The 11,618-nt window shown below is 51.1% G+C and overlaps 1 protein-coding gene across 4 annotated transcripts in view; it reads left to right on the top strand.

The window, feature by feature from the left end:
- The first annotated feature begins 9,076 nt into the window (after positions 1-9,076).
- LOC101568567 (keratin, type I cuticular Ha4) overlaps positions 9,077-11,618 on the top strand; it is a 3,886-nt gene continuing 1,344 nt past the window's right edge. For 2 of the 4 annotated variants that reach the window (XM_023717929.1, XM_023717928.1), the window contains exons 1-5: positions 9,092-9,439; positions 9,535-9,617; positions 10,450-10,606; positions 11,170-11,331; positions 11,425-11,598. In XM_023717929.1, coding sequence (XP_023573697.1) covers positions 9,092-9,439; positions 9,535-9,617; positions 10,450-10,606; positions 11,170-11,331; positions 11,425-11,598 — 924 coding nt within the window. Of the gene's footprint in view, positions 9,440-9,534; positions 9,618-10,449; positions 10,607-11,169; positions 11,332-11,424; positions 11,610-11,618 lie in introns of all 4 variants that reach the window. The other 2 variants (XM_023717930.1, XM_023717931.1) reach the window with 2 other exon arrangements.

The raw sequence follows: 11,618 nt of genomic DNA, 5'->3' as shown, positions 1-11,618 counted from the left end.
CACCACCATCACCCCACCATAACCACCACCATCACCATCACCACCACCATAACCACTACCACCACCACCACCACCTGTGTGAACAATAGCGCCATTATCACTGTGAAGGCTTACACAGAGCTGTAAAGCTAAGGACTCCCCGAGGGTGAATAGGGCCCATTTCAACCCCAGGGCCAGACAGCTGGCTCCGGTGGTGACACTCCTCCATTGAGAGAGTCTGTCCTTGTTAAGAACCAAGCCAAATAGGAAAACCAAGCCCACAAGATCAGGAACTCAGTGGAGAAGGCAGGGATTATGGTCATCTGCAAACTTCTCACTCAGCCAGCAAGTTAATGTGAAAATTTGTGTTTTTGTTGATTAATTCATAGAGTTCTGTGCTTCTAATACTTAAAGGTGAGTGGTAGGTGAGCACCAGTGGGCAGTGTGCCCAAGTGGCCACTTCACAAAGTGGCATTTCCACAAAACTCTTCACGTGAACAAGCTCAGTCAAAACTAGGAGAGATGAAGCTTTGAGAGGCCGTCACAGCTCTGCGCGCACACAGCAGCTCCTCCCTTCACACACAAAGGGCCAGGAGGCGGCGTTATGACCGCTTTCATTTAAAGGACGAGCAAAACACGACTTGGTGAAAGTCCCTGGGTCACAAGTTCTCCCTGGGGAGAGGAAGGGTTGGGCCTTGTGTCCAGTGGTTCCTCTTCTGGGGGCTGCCTGTGAGGTGGACAGGTCCCGACTGACAGTGACGGCAGAGCAAAGGCCGCCTGTGCAAACAGTAATCGAGAGATGGCGGGTGGCAAGTGAAAGGGCTGTACCATGTCACACAGGATGGGAAGGCTACCCGGAAGAACAACAGTTACAGGTGTGAAAGGTTAATGTAAAAGTAACGCGATGAGTTAATGTAAAACTAAATGTAAAAAATGACTCTGTTCCACCTTCTGTGACCCTGCTTCCTTGTGAGACTGCACGGAGGCTTGGTGTACGGCTGATAAATCATCAATGGAGGGAGAGTTCCCAGAAAACAGTGCTCCCAGAGAAAAATGTATACTGAGCAATGGTCACAATGTCCCGAAAGGTCCTGTTCTATGTTAAATGACAAATTTGTTTGCCAAACAAGAAGCAGTTTCTACCTTTAAAACCTCTATACTTCTAAGGCTCCTGGCCATTTGTCTTCTCCTGCGTGAGTATGGTCAAGTGGTCCCAGGTTCGGCAATAAAAGGCTCATATTTAAATTTTAGTTTGGACTCATGTTTGGTTTCTATGTTGAGAACCCATAATATTTGGGGTCTTATCTGGGATCCCATTAAATGGAAACTAATAGAAACCAGTGTTTTTCAGAGAACTGTAATCTGGAGAAATTCTTCAGCCACAGACTTATACAGGTCTCCAAAAGTTTTCAAATTCTTTATTGATTTGGACAACACAAGCCATTTGGAACCTCTTGCTGGTAAGAGATTTTTTTTTCCTGGTGGGGTGCCCCTTTGTGAGTCACAGGAGTTGGACGCAGCATAAATCCCCCGGACTCTGCTCCCCTGCACAACAGTGGACTGGAGCATTGGATCTGTCTTTGGTTTCATCTTGTCTTTGTTCGTCTGTTGTGTTGTTTGTAATTATGGGTCAGACCACTTCTGCTTCTTTATCGCCATTGCAATGTGTTTTCGACCATTTCTAGGATTTTAGACAATGAGCCTCAGGATCCGCATGGGCAAGATGCTATTCCAACAGGTCCTCCCGGCCTCCTTGCCTGTGAGCCACTTTTGGGTGGTTTTTGGCACCACAAGCTGACTTCAGCTAGCTGCCTCAAAGTGACTAAAGGAATGCAGCCGCGACGTGGGAACAAAACTTTCTCTGACCTAGATAAGATTTGATTGGCTTTTGTTCTCTCGAGGCTGGTGTTGATGGGCCCTGACTTCCAGATGTAAAAGTTATGTCAATCTACCTCAGATGAGTATTCCTGAGATACGATTGACATGTTTCTCTCACTGAGAGAGAGTCTGTTTTCTCATAGATAAATATTCCTGGATTCGTCTCGGACTAAAGGCCCCATGAGGTTTGTTTTCCTTGTTTGTTTTGAATTTGTTGCAGGGAGAAGCCTGTGTTACCTACCCCACCAGGGAATCTATGGGACTGTTGACAGTTTGTTTTGGTTTAAAATCCAGCTGAGAGGAGCCGGGGAGATGGCTCAGTGGAATAAGCGCTTCCCTGTCAAGCACAAGGGCCTGAGTTCAATCCCCGGTTCTGCACAAAAAAAAAAAAAAAAAAAAAAAAAATCCAGCTGAGAGTCTACCTTAATGAAGTGTAAGAAAAAAAGGAAAACCAAAATTTCCCGGAATGTTGTTGTCCATTTGTTTGTCTGTCTGAATTGCTTGTTCTTGGTCCCCAGTGCGCCTGTGCCCCCAGCTGCGCCAGGGCGAAGGCAATGGTGTTAGTTCTGTTCTTCTTTCCCTTCTTGCCTTTTGTGACAGTCTACCTGCAAATCAGAAGGGCACAAACCTAGCTCAGTTGTCCTATTACGTTGTGGTTATTGCTGTGTCAAATTACATTAGTCTTGGGCTTCTACTGTGTGGATTGAGAGGGGACACCGCTGAGACCTTTGTTATGGCCGCAACAGTACAGAGCAAACCAACTGTCCTGGGCTGCATGGTTCAGAGCTTTGATGGGTCCCAGGGTGAATGTGGGAAGCGCTTTTGGGATTCCTGCCGTCTCATCCTGGGCACTGGGGCACCCGGGGGAGCTTCAGCCACCGGTGCTGCAGCTGCTGCTTTTGCTTCATCTTCTGGTTTTCTCTGCATCTCTCTACCCCTCCTTTCACTGTTGAGCCGACGACAGGGTAACAACAGCTCATGGAGCTCGCTAGCTCAGCTCACGGGCCCTTATTTGCCCTGCCTTTCCTAGGGAGGTTTACTGCTCTCCTGTTGTGGCCACAAGCAGGACATTCCGAGTCCTCTCTCCCAGCCTGTGCTTTTTCTGGTTATCTGTTGCAAACTGCAAAAATAAAAAGTCTGCAGGAATCAGTTACTGCTTCATAGCAAAAAAAGTACAAATAAAAATATAGACAGGAGAAAAGTGTTTCATCATAATTAAACCCGGACAGAAATATATTTGAGTACACTCTGGTTTTGTGAAGATATTTGTTTGATCTACGTATTTGTTTATAAATTGATATGTTGTTATCTAAGCTTTAAATATAGACTTTTCTCCTGAGTTACCAGCTGGTCTAAATGATTATCTATCTATCTATTTATCTATCTATCTAATAAAAGGTTCATGTCAAGCCAACATGAACAAAAAGTTTTGTAATATGTATGATAACTAAAGTGGACATTTCATCCTGACTGTTATGTTACGCTGCTATAATTATATACAACTATTGTTGTCAAATGTTTACTGTAAAAGTGTAACTGTTGCCTGTTAACACTCCACAGAGGCTTAACCCCTGAAATGTCCCTGGTTGATAAAAAATAACAGTTCACTGGTTACACTTTACATTTAAGGTGCCTAAGTGTGCTCCCACCTAACGGATCTGGTATGCTGTGTTAGAGTTAAAGATAGATTCTTTTGTATTCCCTTGGCAGCGACTACCCAGGAATTGCCTTTAAAAGGAAGATCCAGAAGAGGAGGACACAGGTGCCAATGATGGGGACATAACGTCCCAAGGATTCAAAATTTACTTTATTGTTCTTAAAAAAAAGTTTTATCTAAGAATCTGGTGCCTTTTGGTAATAACAATCCTAACTTTTCTCTCTTACAGTATATAGATGATTTGTTTTTAGCTAGAAGAGCCCAGGACCAAAAAGAGTTATGACAGTTCCTGAGAACGATGGGTTTTTTTTTTGTTGTTGTTGTTGTTTTTAGGTGTCAAGTTTTGTCTCTGTTGCTAAACCCTTATATAAAACCCTGAAGAGAGATAACAGCCTCTCGCTTGGATTAGAATTCAGAACAGCAAAAGCATGAAAGGATTAAGCAAGAAACTCTTAAGGGCCCCAGCTCTGGCCCTACCAGACATCACCGAGCCCTTTCAGCTGTTTGTTCATAAAAAAGAGGAAGTTACAAGGAGAGTCTTAACTCAGACCTCAGGGCCATGAAGCACCCGGTGGCCTATCTGCCCAAAGACTGGCCTGTGTGGCTGCTGGGTGGCCCTCATGCTTACAAGCCACCCCAGCAGCTGCTATACTAGTAAAAGAGGCTGGCAAATTAACTCCGGAACAGAAGTTGAGCATGTTCGTGCCCCGTGCGATGGAGACACTGCTGTAGGGTCCTAGTAAAAGGTGACTGTCCGGCACCAGGCTGGCCCAGTACCAGGAAGCCCTCCTTAAAGACTCACATCGAACTCTTGAGACTATCCAGGCCATTAATCCTGCATCCCTCCTTCCAGTGTCGTCGGAACCCCGGGAGCAAAATTGTGTGTGCCGACAGGGAACCTTCCCTTTTGAGCGTGTCAGAGTGGACGTCACTGAGCTCAAGTTGACTAATGATCCCCAGTATAGGCTCCCCAGTATGGTAGGCTCAGATAATGGGCCTGCTTTTGTGGGTAGAGTAGTTCAGAGCCTTTCTGGTGTTTTGGAAATAAAATAGAAGCTGGATACTGCCTACTGACCCCAAAAGCTTGGGTCAGATAGAGCGGCAAAACCGCACCCTGAGGAGCACCCTGTCCAAACTGTGCCCGGAGACGGGTGCGGACGGGGTGTCCGTGCTTCTGACGGCCCTGCTGCTGTCCTGCTGCACCCCATACAGGAGGGATGCGCTCGCTCCTTTTAAAATCCTATTTGGAAGACTGCCACCCATGGTGCCGGTGTTAAAAAAATATATAAAAGATTGAGGCACTAGGGGATCACTCTCTTTGAATCCCTAAGTTGGCAGAAGAAATCCTGACACCCATTTCTAATCAAGAACTTGTTAAGTCCTTACAGGCTCTGCAGTCTACTTGGTAGGCTACACCGTCCCTCTGCCGCCATCACCGCCCACAACCCAGAGAAGCCAATAACCTGTTGGCAGCTGAGGCTGGATCTTTGGTGTGGATCAAGAAGCGAGACCTGTCAACTCTTGGACCCTGCTGGACTGGACCATACCCTGTCGTCCTGAGCACTCCCAGCATGGTCAAGGTAGCAAAAAACACTGGAGTCACCACTCCCACATGAAGTCGGCATCAACAGATCAACAGTCAGATAAGTGGACTTTACAAAAGACTGATGAGCCCCTCAAGGTTAAACTGACCGAATGTGGTCCTACTGGTTCTTGTTAGGGCTAACGGAGGCTCAACACTGTCCCACCACTTATACGTGGTAGCTGACTTGAACCTTAGATGGGACAGAGATTGCTACTTAAAACCCTGAGTTAAGATGGGCCCAGGGGCTGGTGAGATGGCTCAGTGGTCTAAAGCACCTACTTAGAACAAGCTTAGCAAAGCACAGGGACCGCGGTTCAATCCCCCAGCACCACATGCCAGCCAGCCCCGCCCCCTGGTGGGCTGAGCTGGCCACACACACACACACACACACACACACAAATAAATAAATGAAAATTAAAAAAAAAATTCTAAAAAAAAAAGGTAGGTCCAATAAGAAAAATCTGCCAGGGGTCACCACCATTCTCTCTGTGCTCTAGCAGATAGACTACAGATAGAATGAGCCCATTATCTGAGCCTACCGTACTGGGGAGCCCATACCAGGGATGATTAGCCAACTTGAGCTCAGTGAAGTCTACTTCGACATCCTCAAAAGGGAAGGTTCCCTGTCGGCACACACAATTTTGCTCCCGGGGTTCCGACGACACTGGAAGGAGGGATGCAGGATTAATGGCCTGGATAGTCTCAAGAGTTCGATGTGAGTCTTTAAGGAGGGCTTCCTGGTACTGGGCCAGCCTGGTACTGGACAGTCACCTTTCACTAGGACCCTACAGCAGTGTCTCTATCGCACGGGGCATGAACAACTATCAATAAAAAATCTCTTTCTAAATGTTACTAGGGTCCTCCTCACCAACAAACCATATGATAAACTAAATGAATCAAGGATTTGAATCATGTACAAAAACCAGTGGGGAATGTAAAAGGTTAATGTAAAAATAATGTGATGAGTTAATGTATAACTAAATGTAAAAAATGACTGTTCAACTCTCTGTGACCCTGCTTCCTTATAAGACCACAAGGAGGCTTGGCATACTGTTGATAAATCATCAATAGAGTGAGAGTTCCCAGAAAAAATGTATGCTGAGCAATGGTCATGCTGTCCCTAAAGGTCCTATTCTATGTCAAACGACAAATTTGTTTGCCAAATAGGATACAGTTTCTACCTTTAAAACCTCTATACTTCTAAGTCTCCTGGCCATTTGTCCTCTCCTGCGTATGGTCATATGGTCCTGGGCCCGGTAATAAAAGGCTCATATTTAAATTTTAATTTGCAGGGGCTGGAGAGATAGCTCAGTAGAATAAGCGCCTGCCTGTCAAGTGCAGGGTCCTGAGTTCAATCCCCAGTACTGCCAAAAAAAAAAAAAAAAAAAAGACATCTGGGGGTGGGGTGATGACTCAGTAGAATAAGTGCTTCCCAGCAAGCGCAAGGGTCTGAGTTCAATCTCCGGTTCTGCCAAATAAATAAATAAATAAAGATTAATTTGGACTCACGTCTGGTTTCTGTGTTGAGAACCCGTAACAATAGGTACATTCGTGACAGACCTAGGGGAAACAGACACAGGTGCAATAATATCAAGGGACTTATCAGTATCACCTCTGACATGGGATAGACCACCCAGAAAATCCAGTAAAGACCCAGTGGGTCTCAACACTGCAGCAGCGGAACCATCGGACACAGTCACAGAGCAGTCCACCTCGAGGAGCAGAGCACAGGCCTTCTCTGTGCACCCAGGGTTCTCGCGCGCTGAGAGCACGGTTAGGTTATAGCACAAGGTCGTGTGAGAGAGAGAGAAGCAGGCTGAGGAAGGCTGCGCTGTTAAGATTCACTGGGGGGAGCCGCGGTTCACAGTGCAGTTACAGCCAAATCCAAGACCCACACCACACACCACCAGTCCTGCAAATGGCATCAAGAAACCTCGGTCACAAAGATACGAATCTCTGAAGGGGGTAGATCCCAAGTTCCTTAGGAACATGCGTTTTGCCAAGAAGCACAGAAGGGCTTCAAGAAGATGCAGGCAAACAGTGCCAAGGCTGTGAGTGCACGCGCCGAGGCTGTCAAGGCCCTCGTCACGCCCAGGGAGGTCAAGTCGAAGATCATTCCAAAGGGGACAAACTGCAGGCTTGCTCGACTTGCCTATATTGCCCACCCCAAGCTTGGGAAGCATATATGTGCCTACATTGCTGAGGGTCGCAGGCCTTGCCGGCCAAAGACCCAGGCTCCAGCCCAGGCCCAGGCTCCAGCTTCTGCTCCAGTCCAGGCCCAGGCTCCAGCCTCTGCTCCAGCCCAGGCCCAGGCTCCAGCCAAGGCCCAGGCTCTGGTCAAGTCTTGGGCTCCGGCTTCTGCTCCAGCCCAGACTCCCAAAGGTGCCCAGCCCCCATGAAGTCTCCACAATAAAAGCCTCTTATCTGCTAATGTAAAAGCAGAAGGACTGGTGTGACCTCTGGGGTGCCATCTCTAGGGGGCTGGTGTCCTCCTGTGTTCTTTGTACAAATAAACCTGGGGCAGGAAAAAAAAAGATTCACTGGGGAGGGGAGCCAGGGAGGTAGCTCAGCAGCACACTGCCTGCCTGCCAAACACGAGGTCCTGAGTTCAATTCCCAGTGCCTAAAAGAAAAAGTCACTAGGGGCAACAGGGAGTTTCGTAGAGGACAGAAGGGTCAAAGAGTCACAGATCCCCATGACGAAGGAGGCAGATGGCATCTACCTGTTAGGGACGAGAGGGTTGAGCAGCAGTCCCTCCAGCACCCGGGATGCCCTGGGTGGCAATCAGACCCGCAGGGTGCTAGGAATCAGCCGAGGGACATTCCCAGGGACTTTTGAGGTAAGGTCATCACAGGCAGCTCCGAGCACCTCATGCCAGTGCTCCTTTCCTGGGGGGTCTGAAATCTGATGCTTCATACTTACTCTTCAGTGCTGCTCCCCAAACTCCACTCTTTGGGGAGCATGATGTTTCCTCTAGATGCTTTTTCCCTTTCTCACCTTTACAGAGGCCATCGTTCTGGTGCGTACGGGCCAACTTCCTCTCTGTAGGTTCAGAGACTATGTGAGGCTTTCTTGGCCCTGTGATCTCAGTGAAAAGCTGCTCGGCTCTGCCACTGTAGCAGAGCGGCAGCCGCAGACAACCCCTAGGAGCAGGGCCACGGCTGGGTCCCCTCAAAGCTTGTCTACCAAAACACGCAGCTGGCTGAACCTGGCCTCAAGCTCGAAGGTGGCCTCCCTCGAGCCCGGCCCCCTCCCTCAGGAGCTGTAACACCCCGCAGTAGTAGCACCCCAAGGACCTCGCCTGCACAGCTTAGGGCCGCTGGCGGCCAATCCACCCTGCTCATCTTCCATCCAGCCAGCCTGTTTTCACCTCATTCTCTCAGCTCCCACCCACAGACACGCAATCATGCCCGGCCTCTCCCCATATTGGCGCGTTTCCCAAGCCCCCACCAAGAGCGAGGCTCACGATTCTCACAGTGAGCGCTGGGGAATTTCTGCCCTAAGAATGCGGCGCCCTGAACCCTGAGGTGTGGGTCGCTTGGGAGAATGCTTGTGCAGGGCTGTCTTTCCAGGGAGTGTGGCAGCTGAATGTCATGGGAGAAGAATCTCTGATCCCTGACGGCCCCGCCCTGTGTCCCCGAGATCCTCCTGCCTGAGTAATGGGGTGAGCCTCTGGGGCCGTGGTGACTCTGCCTGCTTTGAAGCCATCTGACGAAACTCTGCTTTCATCAACCACTAGCATCAGGAAGAGCCTGGTGTGACACAAGCTGAATGGAATAATTTTATGAGATGAGGGGGGACTCTTTGGAAGCATCTAACTAGCATATTTTGAAGAAAAATTAGATGAAGCATTAGGAAAGGACAGTACGCTATGTGCCAGGCCCCCACCCTCTATTAAGGGTATAAAAGGCCCATGGAGGGAGGAGAGACTCAAACTTCACCCTCGTCTACCTCTAGCAGCTCTCTGCTCTTCCGCCGCCCTTCCCAGCACCATGCCCTACACCTGCTGCCTGCCCGCCCTGAGCTGCCGCACCAGCTGTTCCTCCCGGCCCTGCGTGCCCCCCAGCTGCCACGGCTGCACCCTGCCCGGGGCCTGCAACATCCCCGCCAACGTGGGCAACTGCAACTGGTTCTGCGAGGGCTCCTTCAATGGCAGCGAGAAGGAGACCATGCAGTTCCTGAACGACCGCCTGGCCAGCTACCTGGAGAAGGTGCGCGAGCTGGAGCGCGAGAACGCGGAGCTGGAGCGGCGCATCCAGGAGCGGAGCCAGCAGCAGGAGCCTTTGCTGTGTCCCAGCTACCAGTCCTACTTCCGCACCATCGAGGAGCTGCAGCAGAAGGTGGGCGGGGCTGGCGTGGGGCTTGGGCGCACTGTCTTTGCATAGCGCGACTTTCTTGAGGTCAGTGGGGCCTCACGCGGGAACCCCTTTTTCAGATTCTGTGTGCCAAGTCTGAGAATAACAGGCTGATGGTGCAGATCGACAATGCCAAGCTGGCCGCCGACGACTTCAGGACCAAGTAGGTTGCGCCTTTGGAGCTGAGCGCTTCCTAAACTGCCCCCCCCTCCCCCCAGGCCCGCGGGCCTCTGGGCGAAACAAGGCCCGGAAGGGAAAAGAAACACATCGCTCCTCTTTTACTTCTCCTCCAAGTCTGGTTGCACAAAGCCAGTTTCCAACAGGAGCACAGACTCGTGGGCAGCCCGCCCTTCAGTGCACATGGTGGGGATCCTTTAGCTGAATGCACAGGACCAGCAGGGCCTTGGATGTTTTGCACTTTTCTAACATTTTCACATACGTAATGGAGTACCTCGGGGATGGGACTCGAGTCTAAAGACAGAATTCATTTATGATTTCCTTATACTGTACACCCATAGCCCAAACACAACTCTGTACCCCACTTCTAGTGCCCTGGCGATTTGGCTGTGACCCATCACATAAGGTCAAGGGTGGCACTTTCCGCAGTGGTGCCCCATCAGTGGGCATAGCACAGGGTTTCAGACCACCGTGCATTCCAGATTTTCCACTTCTGATTGGGGACGCTCGGCCTGCTGTCTTCTTCCTGGAAGGGTTTCTAAAACCCCAGGATTCAGGGATTGAAGCAGGTTGCTCATCAGGAATGGATTGATGTGGGGTTAGCAGGAGAGAGGCAGGACCCCATCCCCTGGGGCCTTCCAGGTGCCTTCTGGTGTCGGGGTGACAAAAGGGCCCACCCCAGCATGTCCATGCAAAGCCCCAGGGAAACGCGGGACAGGAGGCTGAGCACTGTGGGAGCCCCGTAGAGCTGGGCCCATCCAGCCCAGCAAGACATGGGGGAGGGCTCTGGGCTGTCTTCCCACCGCATCTGTGTGCAGGTATGACACGGAGCTGTCCCTGCGGCAGCTGGTGGAGGCCGACATCAACAGCCTGCGCCGGATCCTGGACGAGCTGACCCTGTGCAAGTCCGACCTGGAGGCGCAGGTGGAGTCGCTGAGGGAGGAGCTGCTGTCCCTCAAGAAGAACCATGAGGAGGTATGATTTAAAATGGAACAAAAAAGGCTTCAAAGTCAAGCCTTGAGCATGGGGATCAGGAGGCAGGACCCCAGGCTCCCTGACATGGAACCCTTCACCTACGGGTATGCAGAGAGGAAATGGTATCTGGCAGGCGCTGCAGACACACAAGAAGAGGCCTGGGATTCGGCCCTGCTCTCTGCTGGATTTGGGGGGCAGGTGGAGGAAAAGAGGGGCCTGGTTCTGGCTTCCAAAGAGCAGCCAGTACAGTGTGGGGAGAACTGCAAGGCCACGGAGGTGGGGCACGGGCAGAGGAGAGCTTGAGTGTGGAGGAGCCAACTGGCCAGAGAGGAGGTAGGAGCCCTGCTCTGATGCGAGGACGAGGAGGCTGAGCTGCGACAGCTACGTGGCCGGCAGGCAGCCTTGGCACGACCATTCGGGCTATTCACAAGTGAGGGTTGTGTCTATCATCCCGGTGACCAGGACACTCCTGACACTGCTTTTTGGAAAGCTTGGCATTCATGTCTGTGGGACAGGAAGAAAGATCCACGTCTGTGGCTCATTCTGACTCCTTGCTCCCGCAGGAAGTCAACACCCTGCGCTGCCAGCTGGGCGACCGCCTCAACGTGGAGGTGGACGCCGCGCCCTCCGTCGACCTGAACCGCGTGCTCAACGAAGTCAGGAGCACGTACGAGGCCGTGGTGGAGACCAACCGCAGGGAGGTGGAGGAGTGGTACACCACCCAGGTGGGCCTCTGAGCTCCTGGCCTCGCCCTCCCGCCCCGCCCCCAGCCCCAGGGCAGGGCTGATCCCGTGTCCCCGCCCCCTTGGCTATTTCAGACAGAGGAGCTGAACAAGCAGGTGGTGTCCAGCTCGGAGCAGCTGCAGAGCTACCAGGCGGAGATCATCGAGCTGAGACGCACGGTCAACGCGCTGGAGATCGAGCTGCAGGCGCAGCACAACTTGGTGCGTGGGCGGTGGGGGTGGGGCAGCCCTGCTGGGAGCCGCGGGGACCCCTTGGAGACCCCGCGTCA

The sequence above is a fragment of the Octodon degus genome, unplaced genomic scaffold (genome assembly GCF_000260255.1).
Source record: "Octodon degus isolate 3935 unplaced genomic scaffold, OctDeg1.0 scaffold00056, whole genome shotgun sequence".
Lineage (NCBI taxonomy): Eukaryota > Metazoa > Chordata > Mammalia > Rodentia > Octodontidae > Octodon > Octodon degus.
The sequence above is the reverse complement of the archived record's forward strand: the minus strand, read 5'-3'. Positions and strand labels throughout refer to the sequence as shown.